The sequence below is a fragment of the Motacilla alba genome, chromosome 7 (genome assembly GCF_015832195.1).
Source record: "Motacilla alba alba isolate MOTALB_02 chromosome 7, Motacilla_alba_V1.0_pri, whole genome shotgun sequence".
In the NCBI taxonomy this organism is placed as follows: Eukaryota; Metazoa; Chordata; class Aves; order Passeriformes; family Motacillidae; genus Motacilla; species Motacilla alba.
In genome coordinates, this window is record NC_052022.1 from 26,862,385 (window position 1) to 26,878,450 (window position 16,066).

A 16,066-nucleotide genomic window follows, 5' to 3' on the forward strand; every position below is an offset into this window, starting at 1 on the left:
ATCTGTGTTATTTACTTACACATAAGTTCAGAAAGGTCTTTTCTTTTTATTATGCTTGTTCTGGTTCTGTGATGCCTTTACATTCTGGAAGCCTTACAAATGATATTAAGTCAGATTGTGGTTTTTTTGCATGGTGTCTGTCAGCAGACTGTTATTAATGAAGGTATTGGTTTGCTGCTAATCCTTTTTACCTTTTAAGATAGGAGTGGTGTTGGCATAATATTAATTACTCCAAAACCCAGTTATCGTCATTATATGTGTAAATGCATCTTTTCTGCTCTTCCATCAACTCAAGTGATGTACAAACTGACAGAATGTGGACTTACCAAAGAGGAAAATAATCAGAAAACCTTTCTTTTGTTGGTTTGGTCTGTGGTAGCACAATCTCCTCATCAAAGGGTGCAATGCTTGTGGCAACTAAGTTCCTCACTCTTTCCCCCTTGTTTTTGTAGCTGTCTTGCTGCCTGAGGTACACAGATGGTTATTTTGTTGGCTTACCTCATCTTGGAAGAAAATCAACAAAAGCGAGTTAAGCAGTCTAGAAAGAGGTTATCTAAAGACAACTATTACAGCCACCAGGATGCCCGCTTGTTCTAGAGTCAGGGCTTGTATTCCCTGTTCAGAGGTAAAATGGGAGAGACCAAAGCCCCAGTCATTGATGTGGGCAAGTACTGATGGAGGGTAAGATAGCAGCCAGCTCTCTGGCTTCCCCACTTCTATCTAGTTCAGCATTTGTCGACTCTTTCTCTTTGCTTTTTTTCCATGTATAATTTTTTTTGTATGTTTTGTTTTGTTTTCGATTACTTCATTTATCAGTTTGAGACCACAGCTACAAGCTGAAGTAGTCCAGAACCCTTTTCCCCTTGATTTTGCTTGTCTGCAGCCCGAAAGACGACGACTACCGCTCAGGGCCGCGAAGCTGGGCTCGGTCCGATAAACCAGCCGCCGGCAAGAAGGCGCAGCCAGGGAAAACGGGAAGCCGGACCTCCCGGCGCTGGGGGATGCGCAGCCGCGGCGCGGGGCGGAAGGAGCAGCGGCTCCTCCCCGCAGAGCCGGAGCTGGGCGGGCGCGGCCCATGGCGGCGCGGCGGGCGGGCCCCGGCGTGGTGAGGAGGTGGTGGGGCCGGAGCGGGAGGGGGGCGCGAAGGGCTCCGTGGGGGTGCAGCGCGGGGGGCCCGGCCGCGGGAGCACGGCCCACCTGAGCGTGTTGCTGAAGGGATGTGGCGGGGCGCTCCCTAGCAGCAGCTGCTCCGGGGAGGCGGAGCTGAAGCGCGGCGCGGGAGCGGAGCACCCTGGTAGCGCGGCTCCTGCATCCCCGCCCTGCTGCATCCCGCGGGAGGGGAGAATGTAACCGGCCGTAGGGTCGCACTTTCCTGTCCATCTTCGTTGCGGAAACAAGCAAGCATTTCTTCGTTGTATTTTTTCATATAAACCTCTCAAAAGAAAACCTGCTAGGCTTAAACAAATCTGTGAAGGCTGCTTCAGTGTTTTTAAACATTCTGGACGTTCAAACCTTTCCTTCTCAGCATCCTGGAATGGACACCGGGGGAGCTGGGTAGTTCGTTTTTCCCCCTGAGTTTCCAGGTGTGTCCCACTGTCTTGTGGCCTGGCTCAGGTGTGCAAACACAGGGTTTGACCGAGGCAGCGGCTGCCTGGTTTGTAGAGTTTCTTGGTTTCTGGAGCACTTTAGAGCACTCAGCGGCTCTTCTGCCCATAACAAAACGTCCATAGGGACCTGTCCCCAGACTCACCTTTTCTATGAAATTTGGGATGAGTTACTTCAGACTCTGCAAAACTGCAAATAGACAAAGCTGATAGCTCTATGGCAGAGCTGGGGACTGTCACACAGATGGACACCTGGGTATTTACGACTGGATGCTTGCATGTGGTTTCCTGTGTTGCAAGGAGTAAATGATACAGAAATGAATGCACTTGCCAGTTGTTTTGTAGAAGGTAATAAAATAGAGAGGTACTGCTGAGTACAGAATTACTACTGCATAGGCAGTGAATCCTGTATAAAAGGTTTGTGGATTTTGTTTGTTTGTATGGGGTTTTTAGCTTTTAGTTTTTTAAATAATGAGTATCCTAAAGATTTACTATTTATTACCACAAGAATGTTGGAAACAATAAATGTAATAAGATCTTACCTTTACCGATATTTTTTCCCTTATGGTGCACCAATATAGTGTGACCAGTCCCCACCAGTTTGCTGGGTACCACTTAGGGTGTGCAGTGTAAGTGGCACTTGCTGTCAGTCTTCAGCATGGCCAAAATCCAAATGAGAGATTTGAGGTCTAATCTCACAAACCCTTCCTTGCATGAAGCATCTCATTTGCTTTGGGTAAACAAACCAGTGTAAAACTTGCTTATAGGAACCTGTGTCAGCATGCAGAGTGAAGGGTTCTTTAGCGCAAGTAATATTTGCTGCCATTGAACAACCTGCCCTTGTTTCAAATGGGAGTAGTTCTGGGTCCTGACCCGGGGGCAGGAGGGTTCAGCTTCAGCTAATCCTGGCTGCCTGAAGTTTATTTTTAGTTCAGAATTAGCTGAGGTTCAATGTGAGCAGCGTGAGGGAGCCTAGACCGGTTCACAGTGCCTCTTTCAGGGAACGACTTCAGATGGTATGGGAAAGAAACAAGTGGTAAGTCTGTGGATCCTTGAGTCTTACCAGTCTTACAGCCCTTTTTATTTCTGGTATCTAAATTTTCGTGGGCATGGGAAATACTTCTTTATGTGTATTCTTCCAATATAATTTTGTACTACAAAATCTGAAAGTTAACTCCTTTTTTTTTAGATAAGAGAAAGGTACGAGCTCAGTTTCAGATTATTATCTGGAGACCCTTTTAGATTTTAGGTGTTTGACCTGCTGGTAAATATGTTCAAAATTATATGGAAATGCTATATTTTGTAATATTTTAAAGTATTTTCATAAGTGAGCTTATTTCCTTTTATTGTTTTTCTTATTGTTCTGAATTTACATCTTCATTAATAGGAAATAGCTCATGTTGCATACTGTACAATTATACTGAATGCATAATTAAAATATTTTATATTTATTTAAACAGAATGACTAATAAGCTTTCTAGTGAAAGTGGTACCTTACATGACAAGTGAAAATTATTAAAGCTGAAATGAGAGCTGTTTCTCACACACAAAGGTTAGCTGTATGTTCCTACCGCAGTGCCCATCAGAACTCTGGTTATGGCATATTAGTCCAGCATCTTTTACATCCTGCTTTTATGTGGCATCTCCATTAGGAATGTTTGGCATACAGAGCATAACATACCTTGGATGTTCTGATCTGAAGCTGTTTTCTGAGAGATGGTTTCATACTAGCAGAAGCTGACTTTTGTCTCTCTGTTGTCTTTCAGTGCCCGCCTCGTGCCCTTCCTCCAGTGCCAAGGTAAAATCATTGCTTTCTGTGGAACTGATCATGATGCTGTACTGCAGATTTTGAAAGTAGTAACATTAAAAGAAATAAGTTTCATAAATATCTGAGCAGTAAAATTGCTTCTCTTGCTAATTTATTGTCCCAAAATGCTTTACAAGCAAGGAATGCAAAACATTTTAAAGTTTTATAGAAGCCAAGAAATGTTAACCATACTACCTCAGTTTTAATACTCATGAGAGATAAACTGTTATAAAACTTTTAGACAAATATTCCAGTTTTAATGTCTAGTATAGTTTAATTGTTCATTTTAATCTCTTATTCTTCCTCCCTCTTTCTTTTATTATGTGTTCTTTAGTTTATTTGAATCATGAATACTTAAAACCGTGAATTTCTGGAATTAAGCTAGATATTCTTTAATAGGGACTTAGGTATCTATTAGTGTGATGTATTATAGGGAAAAAATTGGGGTTTTTTCAGTGTGAAAGGAAAAGCAATTATATAGTTTTTATGGGATGGTACTTCAGAATTCCTTCAAAGTACCTGCAAGTAAATGTGATGTTTATGATTGTCAACAGATACTGTCTTTTTAGTAATGTATGGGCTCAAATGTTTCATAACTTCTGTTGGTTTGTTATATACCAGGCAGTAAGACAAGTTTTAATTAGCCAGGTGATTAAAGCTTTTAATCTGATCCACAGCTAGCCAATCAAAACACTGTGCGTAGTCACCAACAAAGTGTTGAATCTTGCTGATTGCTTGGTACCCTTAACCCTGTTATACTCATCTGATCATAAAGAGGAGGGGGGATAAGGAAATTAACCATAAAAGCAGCAGTGTGAATTTCATGATTGTGAATTGTAATTGATTCAAAACTAACTTTCTTTTCATCTTTTTACACTGCTTGTCAACAATTTTCCTTCTTCGATATGAAGTGGAAGCCAAGGTGAGTTATTAAAGTGAACTACAAACATTGGTAGTTCCTTTTGGTGCCACTCATTCTCTCTTTAAAGATAGAGCCTTATATTTTTCTTAAATGCAGGCTGATTATTTAAACTGGATACCTGTGCATTGTTAGAACTGTTGTTTTTCTTTGCTTTCTTTACTGTTAGCTATTTCCATCAAGGTAGCTGAAGTGTTGCCACTGTGCTTTAAACAATAAGTTTATTTTTCAGAGCATTATTCAGACTATTTCAGTTTATCGCTTAACACACATGCATGCATGTATTGTGCCTTTGCTGCACATAGGACTTCTTACCCTGATTTCTTACTCTGTTTTCCTACCATCTTCTGTACTCCTCCTTGTTTGAACTGGTGAATTGTCACCTTACCTGTAAAAACAAAGGATGTCATAATTTGTAAAAAAGAATGCATTTCTTAACTTGCAATAGGATGGCTGTTAAAAAAAGGAAATTGAGGTTTTTCCTTGCTGTGCACCAATACTTCTGTTTTATGTTATGCAGATGAAATTCCACTCAGTCGTCCCAAAAAAAGGAAACCCAAAGGAAAGACTCCATTAGGTAAGGTCCTGCCAAGACTAAAAACTGTTCTTTTATTCCTTCCATTTTTTCCTTTCTAACTTCTTTGCATAATTCATTAAGTAGACATTTCCAGCTATAAGCTGCTTATGTTGAATGTGTTAAGCACTTGAATTTTGGAATAAACTAAGGTAAAACTCATTTAGCAGTCTGGTTCAATTTCAGTCCTTGGCCAAATAAAGTCACAAGTTAATCACTCCATTATCACTGAAGAGTTGACTGTAAATTATTATTACTGATTATTATTTGCTGGTTACTTCTGCATTTTGGCGCAAGAAAGGTTTATAAAAGGTGGGTAAACTTGACTTTGAAGTGGAAACAAAGATGCAGTTGTTACCATAAAAATTGCAGTCCTTGAAGGTGCTATTAAAAAGCAGGTGCAATGTAAAATGGAGAAGTAATTTCGTCTTTCTGCATCTGATCATGATGCTACTGCACTATAATATGAATTCATATTAACCTGTCACGGAAATATGATTCCTCTAAAGTATAATAATTAATCACTCAGACTGGAGTAAATATTCTTCAGTAGATTTTTTTCTACTCCTTTTTTTTATTCTTGTGCTGTATGTTTAGCATTTAAATTTTCCTTTGATGTGATGCCATTTTGCCTTAGCACATATCTGTGTGGATCACCTTGTAATAAACTATTAATTTTTTCTTGGCTCTTGCATTATAATTTTTGCACATAGAAAAGAGAAATATAGAAGTGTAATTCTTTCCAGTGATGGATTCTTTTCAGGCAGTCCTCTGCTGTATACCCAAATGGGAATTGTGCTACTTCTTGGATACTTAAATTCCCTCCTGAGCATGATACTGTTACTGTGAAATACCTTTGTATATTTCTACTTATCATTGATTCTCAACTCTTACATTTCCTGTAGCCAATGCATTTTCATCCCAGTTGTTGCTCATCTGGGCAGCAATGCAGTAAATGGCAGCTTTCTTTTGCCTGTTTCTCAGTGGCTCTGAGTTTAGGCTGCTGGGTCTTTTCCTGTGGTTTTCAGATGGCATTGTGCAAGCAGCAGTTCGTCGGCAGTCTGAAAGCAGCGAGCCCCTGACCCCTGAACCTCCTGATGCCCCTCCTCAGAGGAAACGCAAGAAGAAGAAAGTACCTACTGGTACGTGAGATAGTGGTAGATGGGAAAGAGAATAAAACTTGGGAACACAGAAATATTACTGGACAATGTGTATTTAGGTTTAAAACATTTCATGTGCTTCTTTACCTAAAACAGCTGAAAGTAATCTCTAGGTGAGTGGTAGCTTAGAGTTTCACTTTCTGGTTTCAGATTTCATAGGGTACAAACCTCCATGAAAATAATGGATATACAGTTTTGGAAATTAAGTAATACTTAATTTCATTCAAAGCTCAGGTCATTATTTTTTTGCCACTCTTTTTATATAATAACTATTTATGTATTGAGGTGAATGTATTCCATTTTATGAAAGCTCTGAAACTTTCATGTTGGGTTGTTTGTTTTTTTTAATCTTCAGATTCTGAGACCTCTTTTACCCAGCAGAATGTGGCATCCCTATTTCAGAATGGAAATGGCATGGATGTCCCTGAAGCTGAAGAAACGGTGATCCGCAAGCAGAGAAAAAGAGCAAAGTGAGACAAAACTAGTATAGCTCATAATCTGGACTAACTGTAACAGTGAATGTGATGAGGAGTATTTTACATTGTCCTTTGGCAAAAATATAAAATCTTGACGCCCACAGTACCATTCAGCCTGTGCACAGTTCTTTCCAGGGTTAAGATCTAATTTTTCTTCACTTCTTCATTCTATGCATACCTGAATGCATCACAGCTCTAAATACATTTTCATGAGCCTAATACTTCAGTCACAAACATGAAGAAATTAGAATTTGGGACTGCTTTTTATCATTCTTACTATCTTAACTATACAAAAGTTAGCATTTTTTTCCCCAATTATTCTAATATGTTTTATTCTAATATGTTCTAATCGTTAATTCCTTGATATGGAATTAGTCTTATGGTTTTAGTCAACTACCTCCATGGGAACTTTAGTCCTTAAAATTATAAATAGGGTAATACTATACAGGTCGTAGTCTGATGGGTTCTTACCAGTCAGGTTAGGCATGTTAAATATTCATAGGAGCCTTTGGATTTTACACATTATCTCCTGTTCTTTCTCTGTCCCACTGTGTGTTCTGTGCCAACAGGAAACCTCGGCCAGCCGAAGTGAGCTCCAATGAGCTGGAAGTGGAGGAGGAAGACATCATTGAAGATGAGCACAGAAAGAGCCCAGATCAGCAGCCTGTGTTTGCTGCTCCCACGGGAATTAGTCAGCCTGTTGGCAAAGTGTTTGTTGAAAAAAATCGTGAGTTCATATTGGGATTTAAGTAATTTAAGAACAATTATTGCAATTGGAAGAAGCATTATTGTGTCTAAACTCTAAATACTGTAGTATTGGGAAGAATTTTTTTTAAAAGTTTTCTAAAACAGAAATTATTTGGAAATAAATACACATGATAATTTTTCAACAGTGAATGGTGGTGTTACTGTGCTGATATATTTGGTTTGATTTTTTTAATTCCATGGTGGGAGTGAAAAAGGTTTCAAAGTACCCAGCTGAGCTTTTTTGACTTAATATTGTCACAGCACCTTGAGAAGAAACCATTACTTACAAAAATTCTTTCAAGTGGAAGTTTTTTGCAGGGTGTTTGTGTCTTTCTGTTGTTTTGTTTGGGTTTTTTTTTTGCCCCAGGGAACACTGAGTAATTTCCCAAAGTGCTTTGCACATTGTTAACTCCATTACCTGACGAACCAGGATGCATCATTCTGACCAGAGGCATCCTGTATCAGTCCCCCCACAGGAAGTGGGGACAAGAAATTTCTGATGCTTACAGCTTTTTAAGACTAATCAGCATTAATGTAGAAATGATGGTGAAAGGAAACAGAGCTCTCTAAAACTGATCTCCTTATCCTTTCAGGGCGTTTTCATGCAGCTGACCGTGCAGAGTTGATTAAAACCACTGAAAATATCAATGTACTTTTGGACGTGAAGGCTTCGTGGACTACTAGAGATGTTGCCCTCTCAGTGCACCGAAGTTTCAGGTGAAAGATAAATGTTCTGATGTAAATAAACATAAATCAGGGGTTTGGCTTGAGTTTTTGGGATTTTTTCCTGCCCTGAAAATTAGTGTCTTTCCTCTATAGTTGTGGCATATTTTTATTTCTTTTGGATATTTCTAATAAACGGTGGTTCTGTATTCAACAGGCACAAAGTTTATCAGTCCTCTAGCTTTTGGTATTTGTTATCAGGATTATGAATTTCTAGTGTAGACATCACATGTGAAATACAGCTTATAAAAAGAAACTAAGAAAGCCATATTGCAAAGATTCAGACAAAATCTCAATAGCAAGAGATTGAGCTGATAACCAAAATATTAGTCACCTAGAGAAATGTGTTAGAAAATAAGACTGACCCATCATGTGTATTACCAGAATAAAAGCACCTGAATTCAGACAGTTCTCAAAGAAAAATCTTGGTTGGTGGGAAAGAGGGAGGAGTGAAATTGCACTGGGGGAATAAGCTTGCACATAATAGCAAAACCATTACTTTTTAATATACTGTTGTGTTGCAATAGAGAAATGGGAAGATAACAGCCATCTTCTTCAGTGGTGTATTTTAGCTGGAAGCCTGTGCTTGAACCTGTGCTCAAGCTTTTCCTTAGCAATGAGGATATTGAAAAGATTGCCTTGGGAACAAGCTAGAATGTTGTGTAAGTGTAGGGGACAGTGGTCTTGGGAAACTACAGGCAGCTACAGGTGAAAGTATTTGATGCCTGTGGCTGTAATGAAGGGAAGGCAAAACATCTTTGTTTTCTTTAAGTGCTCAGGTTCTGGTGCATCTGGTGTGACAGAAGGAAACAGAACTCTTGCTTAGAACTTTTTAAACTAGATCAGAAAAAGCACTCGGAAACAATCTCTGAAAGGCCTTGAAAAGCAGGGTTGAACAGATGGATTCATATGCCTTTTCTATCTATAGCTAATTCAAGATCTTAAAACTGGTCTAATGTTCTTTCCTCCATTCAGGGTGTTTGGCCTCTTCAGCCATGGCTTCCTTGCTGGTTATGCTGTATGGAACATAGTGGTTATCTACATTTTGGGAGGAAATGAGCTTTCCATGGTTTCTAACTTGCTTGAGCAGTACAAGACAATAGCATACCCAGCTCAAAGTTTGTTCTATTTTTTGCTGTCTATCAGTACAGTCTCAGCCTTTGACAGGTAAAACATATTTGTATTTGAAAGGTGTGTATATATAATTTGTGTATATGATGTTCCTTTCTCCTTTGGCACATGTTGATTTGCTGTTGATGGTTTAATTGATATACTCAAAGAATGATTTTTCACATGGCTGACTAAACACAGAAGGGGTGTACTTGTGCATCCAGACCTTTGGTAGTCATTTCTGCTTCAATGTACTGCTGCTGTTTGTGGGATCAGGAGGTGAACAAACGTAAGAGCTGACCTGTTTATTTGTGGTGGGACTGTGAAGAGGGGTCGAGAGCAACAAATATTTATATCAGGTTTGCTTTCATATGAATCCATTGCCTAGTCAGGTTTGAAACATAGCTGAGTGAAAAGTTTTCCTGGCTTAGCTGGGGCTTCTACATTACAGATTAAGAGTGGGAATGAAAAGAAAGAAGCTCAAAAAAGATCATTAACTAGATTAATGGATGTTACAAACGTTTCTTTTAGTTACAGTTAGGATAAGCCAGTGGGACAGTTGGTGCTATGAAAAAAGATTGTGAATTCTTTCCCTCCAAGGATGGCAGGGAGGAGTCCCAAGTCACTCACATTTGCTCCTGTAAGCAGTTACATTAGCATGGACATTGAACTGAATGGCAAGGACTAGGAAATACAGATGTCCCCAGGTTCTCCATTTCAGCAAGGTCTGCAGTGTGAAACCTCATGGAACATCCTCCTTTGTTCTGGAATTGGTATAACGGGGACCATTGCCATGTGTGTGGGATATAGTAGATTAAGGCACTGTTACAGAGGCAGAAAAAAATACCTTGCAAAAAAGTAAAAGAACAATAGAATACTGTTAGAGGAACGATACCATTGTCTTACTGGGCTGTATTAATGACTTTTGATTTTGTTAACAGGATTGATCTAGCAAAAGCATCAGTTGCACTGAGGGGCTTTCTTACCCTAGACCCAGCAGCACTAGCTTCTTTCTGTAAGTATTTTGAAGTGGATAGGAAGCTGTCCAGAAAATATGGTAAATGTAAAACTCCTCTATATTCTCTTTTCAGAAATCTTCCTCCCAGGTTATTTTCTGCTTTAGAATAAATTACTTGCTCAGTAGCTGATAATAGCAACGGCCATAAACACTTTGTTCCATATTTTTTAAAGCATTTGCAATTGTAGCGTTAGTGGGGTTGTTAGTAAAGTAGTTATTTTCCATTTCTGAATATGGAACACAAACCTAACAAAAAACCAGAATCACAAGATGCAAGCTTTGATGTGTAGCTCATGCATTGCAAAAGTGCAGAAACCAGATTTTGATAGGTCAGGGGAATGGTAAAGAAAAGAGAATGAATTAAAGCAGACTATGATGGGAGGCAGTGGAGTGAAAGGAAAGAAAATGCAGTGATTAGTGCCATGTCATGATGAGACAGCATTTAGGGATTTATATCTGACACTACTAATTCCATTTCTTCCAGTGTACTTCGCTGCTCTTATCTTATCCTTAAGCCAGCAGATGACATGTGACAGAATCCACCTCTACACGCCACCTTCGGAAAATGGCAGTATCTGGTAGGAAACAAGGAATCACTGTAAAATTGTAACATAGCTCACTTAGGGACCTTGGCAAACTGGCAGATTGAAGGGATCATACAAGATACGTAAGAAAGTATTGTTGAAGGATTTTATTTCTCAACCTGCCTTTGAGCTTGTCCTGAATATTTGATATTTTCACTGAAAAATAAAAACTCAGGGAAGAGTTTGGTCATGTTGTTTGCAAATCCATTATACCTCAAACAAGAGTTGGAATGAGGCTAGAAATGTCATCTGGCAGGAACCTTAAGAATCTCTTTTGCTTGAGAGTGGGACCCTACTGAGGTATGTTCAAGGGCAGGGCATTCTGTAGACAGTCAACACTGTCTTTGAAGGAGTCTGCCACAGGATGCATGGGCTTAGCAGACACAGCTGGCATTTAAATATAAACCATGGCTTCATGTTAGGTGATCCCATACAAAACTGTTACTTTCCGAAGTACCTATTAATGGACTCAAATTCTGGTAGCAAGAATTTTTAAAGTAAACCAGGAGGAGTAGAACAAAAGCATTTATGTGAAAATTTGCGGGTTTGGGCAGTTAGTTTTTGGGGGGGGGTGGAGATTTAGGGTTTCCGTGATCTTTGGTAATTGATCTTTACCAGGCCTTTGCAACGCAAGACCATCATGATGGTACAAGTAGCTCTCTTTTCACATCTGCCATAGAAAACCTGTTTTGATGTTACTCTGCTGCAATTCTTACTGTAACTTCTGTGCACCAACGATGACTGATGGTTTGATGTGTCTTTCCCAGGACTGCAGGTACAGAGGCAGAAATTGTTCATTCATGGGTTGTGGTGAATCTCGTAGTGTCTGTTCTAGTTGGGACAAGTTGGATCTTCTTAAGTTCCCGACCAGAGCTAGACCACAGTGAAGGTAGGAAACATTAGTACGCAAAATGTTGTTTATTTTAGTTGTTGGGTTTTTTATCTGCTGTGCTATGCATTTGGTGTTCAAGACTAGTACTGAGAAATTTTGTGACTGAGGAAGAGCAAGTATCTCCTAGCAGCCTTGCACTGCAAATGCTTCTTAGGATGCTGGTGTCTGTGTTTGGTATTATAAACATTAATTTAAAAAGAAAAGTTTTATTTGTCCTGTCTGAAGCAACGTGAAGTTTGAAACATTACAGAATGTCTCTTTTCAATGAAGAGAAAAATAATTTAAAATACTTTAACAGTATTTTAAATATTTTAAATGTATTTATTCTGTGTGTGTCTTAGAAAATTCCCTAATGTTGTTAATGTTCCTTCTGCAAGTGCTAAATGGGTTAAAAGCTCAGTATTATTTTCAATAGGACATTGCGGTAGTTTTGGGGACTCCCTAGCTTTGAAAAGTCAGATTTGTGCTTGCAGCACAGGACTTCAAACGAGGACTGCTTGTGCTGGTCCAGGCTGGAGGAGGGGGGAGCAAGTTCTTCTCATTGAACTTGGCTAGAAACTGGGCCTTCCTTTTGTGTTCTACCTGGGATCCAAAAGGTGTGTCCTAACTCAGTGTTCCTGCCAAGTACGTGCAGCCTGTCACTTGAAGGTATGCTGTACATACAGATCCTAAGTTTCAACTTAAAAGTCAAAACATATCCTAAGAACTCCATGACTTGAAGCACAGACTTGTGTTTGGGAGGCTGAGGATTCAACAGGCCTCTTCAAATTACTTTTGAATTTTAATGTACAGGTGTCCATATTTCAGCTGGCTCCAGTTATTGTGTTTATTTCTAAGAAATAAACACAATAACTAAGAAATCATTTAATCAGTTAAAAAACCCCTAACAACTTAAGTGGCAGCCTTTACAGTCGTCAGTGGTAAAATTGATAATAGATGCTTAAATCATATTTTAAACCTGTAAATAATAAAGACTTACACAAGGAATCCAGTGGCAGAATTTCACTCAGGTTTTGATTAAATTTTTTGATACTTACATGTGCCTACTGAGATTGGAAAACCACTTCGGAAATTTCTAGAGAGAAATTCATTAGTACTTACTCCAAATAGCAGAGAAAGTTTAGTCTGCTGAGGATGGGATATGCTAACTTAACTCTGTGAGACACAGAGCAAAGACTTCTAAAAGTGGACGAGTCTCTAAACAGAAATCTTTTCTTCCTGAGTGTGACACTCAAAACTTTAACAATCCCTCAGTCTAATGCAGAGTTGTGTTTCAGTGTCCATGTTGAATGCACGATGGTACTGCACATGATCAAGTGCTAACATTGTCACCAATTCTGCCAATTTTGGGGAGCAGCAATAGTTTTCTAAAAATATTGGTGGCCCTTGCCATCGCTGAGTTGTTGATGATAGGATTGGAATGCAAAGAAGCAGGAGGCTTGGGGGAATGCCAGGGTACTTTTCAGGAATAATGGAATTGTATTCAGGTGAAAGTTTTCAAAGAAAACATAACTCTCTCCTTTCTCTTTTAGAATTGATGTTTCATTCTGAAATTGAGGAATTTCCTCACGGAGATGTCATACCCAGAGTCCAGCCATAAGTGTGGAACAGGAATCTGCATATATTGTAGCTGTGACTGACGGCTCAACATGTTGTGTATTATAGCTATGTATTATAATTTTCATAAAGAAAAAACGTATTTTTATATTGTATATATTTAATGTTGATATTTTTATGTATGTTATAGTTTCCAAACGTGATTGAAAACTTTTATACTTTTGCTTTTTATTTTACAAAGCAGATTATCCCTAGTGCATAAAGTCAAGGTGATTTTGTAAGTACTGCTACCTACATAGCCAAAGACACTAGAGGGATGCAGATCAGCTGTTCAAGTGCTTTTTTGACTGCTGTACAGTCTTCAACAACCTGCTTTTGTTACTAATGCAAACAGCAGTTAGCTTATCTGATTTGGTTAAACATTTTCTAGAGATTAAAAAAAAAATCTGACAACAAAAGTAGCCCAGGAAAAATTTATAACAAAACAGAGTTAGGAAACATAAACCCCACCAAGTTAGTAATCTTAAAATAATCTACATTTATTTGTCATAAAATATTTTTCTAGAATAAAAGATTGACAGGGATTTTTTAAATAATCCATGAAAGAGGATTACTAAAATCCACTTTTTTAATCTTCATTTAGTTCTCTGGACAAAAATCCTGATGACAACAAGTTCTTACAGGCTGATGTAGATAAAAGACAAAGAAGTTTTAATATTGCAACAGTTTGGTCAGTTAAATACATCTTCTCATCAAACAGGGTGTTTTTTGTGCTGCCAACAGGATGTATCCATGTCTTGTAATTTCTCAACAGCCAGGAAGTGTAACTATTCCGAGGCCACTCACAAGAACAGTGTTCTGATTTCTCCTTATCTGGTATGGCAAGAGCAATCATTTTATTCACTGCTCTTTCTAAACAAACTTGGATTTCATAGATATTAAAAATGTTCCTACCTATTCTGATGGAGATTGTTTTCTGCCAAATTGTTGTTTTGTGTTAGGATAGAATGGGAAACTTCTTCCTAAAATTCCAAGAAAATGCTTATTAAATCAACCCAAAAAGTCTGCAGCAACCCACCTTCTATGCAGTGACATAGTAGTAATTGTGGCAGGCAATGGGTTTTGCTGACAAGATTCATCCTTTTCCTTTATATTCAAGTGACAAGATGAAAGCATTGCAGATGTGAATAAATACAGATATATTGCAGGAAGAAACAATCTCCTTAGTAAACACAGAGAAGGTCTAGTTTGAAAACCGTTTATCAAGAAAATATCACCTAAAGCCCAAAACTTGTTTGTATATGTTACTTAATGTATATTGATTTTGCCTTGTTTGTTTAATATGTGTGTCTATGGGTGGTTGTAAAAGGGGTGCACTTGTCAAAGTTCACTGAAGAATTATTGAACTTTTTAGTAGTGAAGTTAAGAGTAGCCAGATAAGACTTGAAAGGAAATGTCAAAGAGCTTTCTGTGCTAACTTTGTGCTGTTACCTGAGTTGCTTCAAAACAAACATGGGACTGTGACCAGGGCTGTTGCTGCCCTGTTGAGGACTTGTGTTCTCTTGTGTCCATTCAGCAAATTTAAGTTATTCAAAAATTCAGTGTTCGTGACATCTTTTAAATGCTGTGGTAATCTTGGCAGGGGGGAAAAATACTACAAGGAAGAATTCCACAGCTGTTTTCTGCATTCTGAGGCATTTACTTTGCTGTGGGAAGGAGCCCTTGGCCTCTTTTGTAAACTGTTGTGGCTCCTGTGTCTGTATTTTTGTAAAACTAGAGGTAAATATGGCTGGCACTGCGTTGTACATTAAAAGTGAGAGATTTGGGGTGCTGATCTCCTTCAGTTGTGCACCGGATGTTCTTGCCATGATTTATTTGGCTGCAGAGGATGAGGGATGAGACAGGAAGTGTTCCTGTGCAGTTTGCCACCACACTTTCTGCTGATGTTGAGTGTTTGCTTGCAGAGTCACTTACCTCCTGAAGATGAGATTATTAATGGCTTGGCCACATGATTCTTCTTTCATCTTGGTATGGTCAGAAGTATAAATTTGCCCATAAAATATGGAGCTCAGCAGAAGTGTGCTAAGGCATCACATCAGTACAGGAAAAGCTTGGATAACATCATTGCTTGATTTCTGACATTAACACTAGGAATTGGCCTTCCAACTATCCCTTAGACAAAGTGATGCCAGCCAAGAGCCAGATTCATTCTTATTGTGAAATATAATAGGTTTTTTTTATGGTTGAGCAGGGATTGAATTAATGAACTTAATGTAATCAGTATTTCAAGCCAGGCTTGCCTTTCCAATGTATATTTTTAGGAGGCTCTGAATATATCCATATTTAAACAATGAGTATTGAGGTTGCCATATAAAAAGCACAATAAACAGTTTGATGGCTAATATCTATTTTACAAAATACTTTTCATTCCATTAAGCTTCACAGTGGAATATGAGTTTAAGTGAGCTTTTTTCTTAGTTTCTTGTAAAGTATTAGAACAAGTTTATAAAATAGATGTTTAATTCTAGAACCTGCAATAATTGTAGAAGCCTTAACTGAAATGCCTTTGTGCATTTCCATATCATTGTTTTTAATGTATTTGTGTTAATGAAAAGAAGTTTTCAGACATGTTGGTGCCAAGTTCTTGTTTTTACATATATGAAACATATATTAAACAATTGCTGTAAACTAGTTAGAAATGATGGTACTACTTTGTCTTGTTTCCAGTTGTTTAGCGTGTTTAAAATAAATCGGTCTGTCTGAGGATTTGGGATGGGAGGCTGAGGGGCTGTCTGGGGGCTGCCCCACACTTGGGTGGACAAATCCCCACGCAGCCTGATCAGAGGCTGGACTCCAAAGCTAAATTGTTTTAATTACTTAAACTCTTCTAGTAAT

General features: G+C 38.6%; 1 protein-coding gene across 4 annotated transcripts; it reads left to right on the plus strand.

Moving 5' to 3' along the window:
* The first annotated feature begins 180 nt into the window (after window positions 1–180).
* Window positions 181–15,862, plus strand: TMEM237 (transmembrane protein 237). 4 transcript variants are annotated; one of them, XM_038142064.1, is made up of 14 exons: window positions 181–1,105; window positions 1,526–1,583; window positions 3,371–3,402; window positions 4,323–4,333; window positions 4,851–4,907; window positions 5,933–6,046; window positions 6,420–6,534; window positions 7,110–7,267; window positions 7,881–8,004; window positions 8,986–9,177; window positions 10,062–10,135; window positions 10,623–10,716; window positions 11,490–11,611; window positions 13,147–15,862. In XM_038142064.1, exons 1-14 carry the CDS (start codon window positions 1,002–1,004, stop codon window positions 13,212–13,214), a joined length of 1,323 nt encoding a protein of 440 aa, XP_037997992.1. In that variant the 5' UTR covers window positions 181–1,001; the 3' UTR covers window positions 13,215–15,862. The 4 variants fall into 4 exon arrangements, with proteins under 4 accessions (XP_037997992.1, XP_037997993.1, XP_037997995.1 ...); XM_038142065.1 differs by lacking the exon at window positions 1,526–1,583 and adding an exon at window positions 2,605–2,640 and having other exon boundaries at window positions 235–1,105; XM_038142067.1 differs by lacking the exon at window positions 1,526–1,583 and having other exon boundaries at window positions 238–1,105.
* The last annotated feature ends 204 nt before the right edge of the window (window positions 15,863–16,066 follow it).

Excerpts from the sequence above, each read along its gene's own strand:
- TMEM237 (XM_038142064.1), top strand. The coding sequence starts at position 1,002 with ATGCGCAGCCGCGGCGCGGGGCGGAAGGAGCAGCGGCTCCTCCCCGCA. Across the intron at positions 1,106-1,525 it reads GGCGGGCGGGCCCCGGCGTG|CATCCTGGAATGGACACCGG; the intron begins GTGAGGAGGTGG and ends TTTCCTTCTCAG. Across the intron at positions 6,047-6,419 it reads GAAGAAGAAAGTACCTACTG|ATTCTGAGACCTCTTTTACC; the intron begins GTACGTGAGATA and ends TTTAATCTTCAG.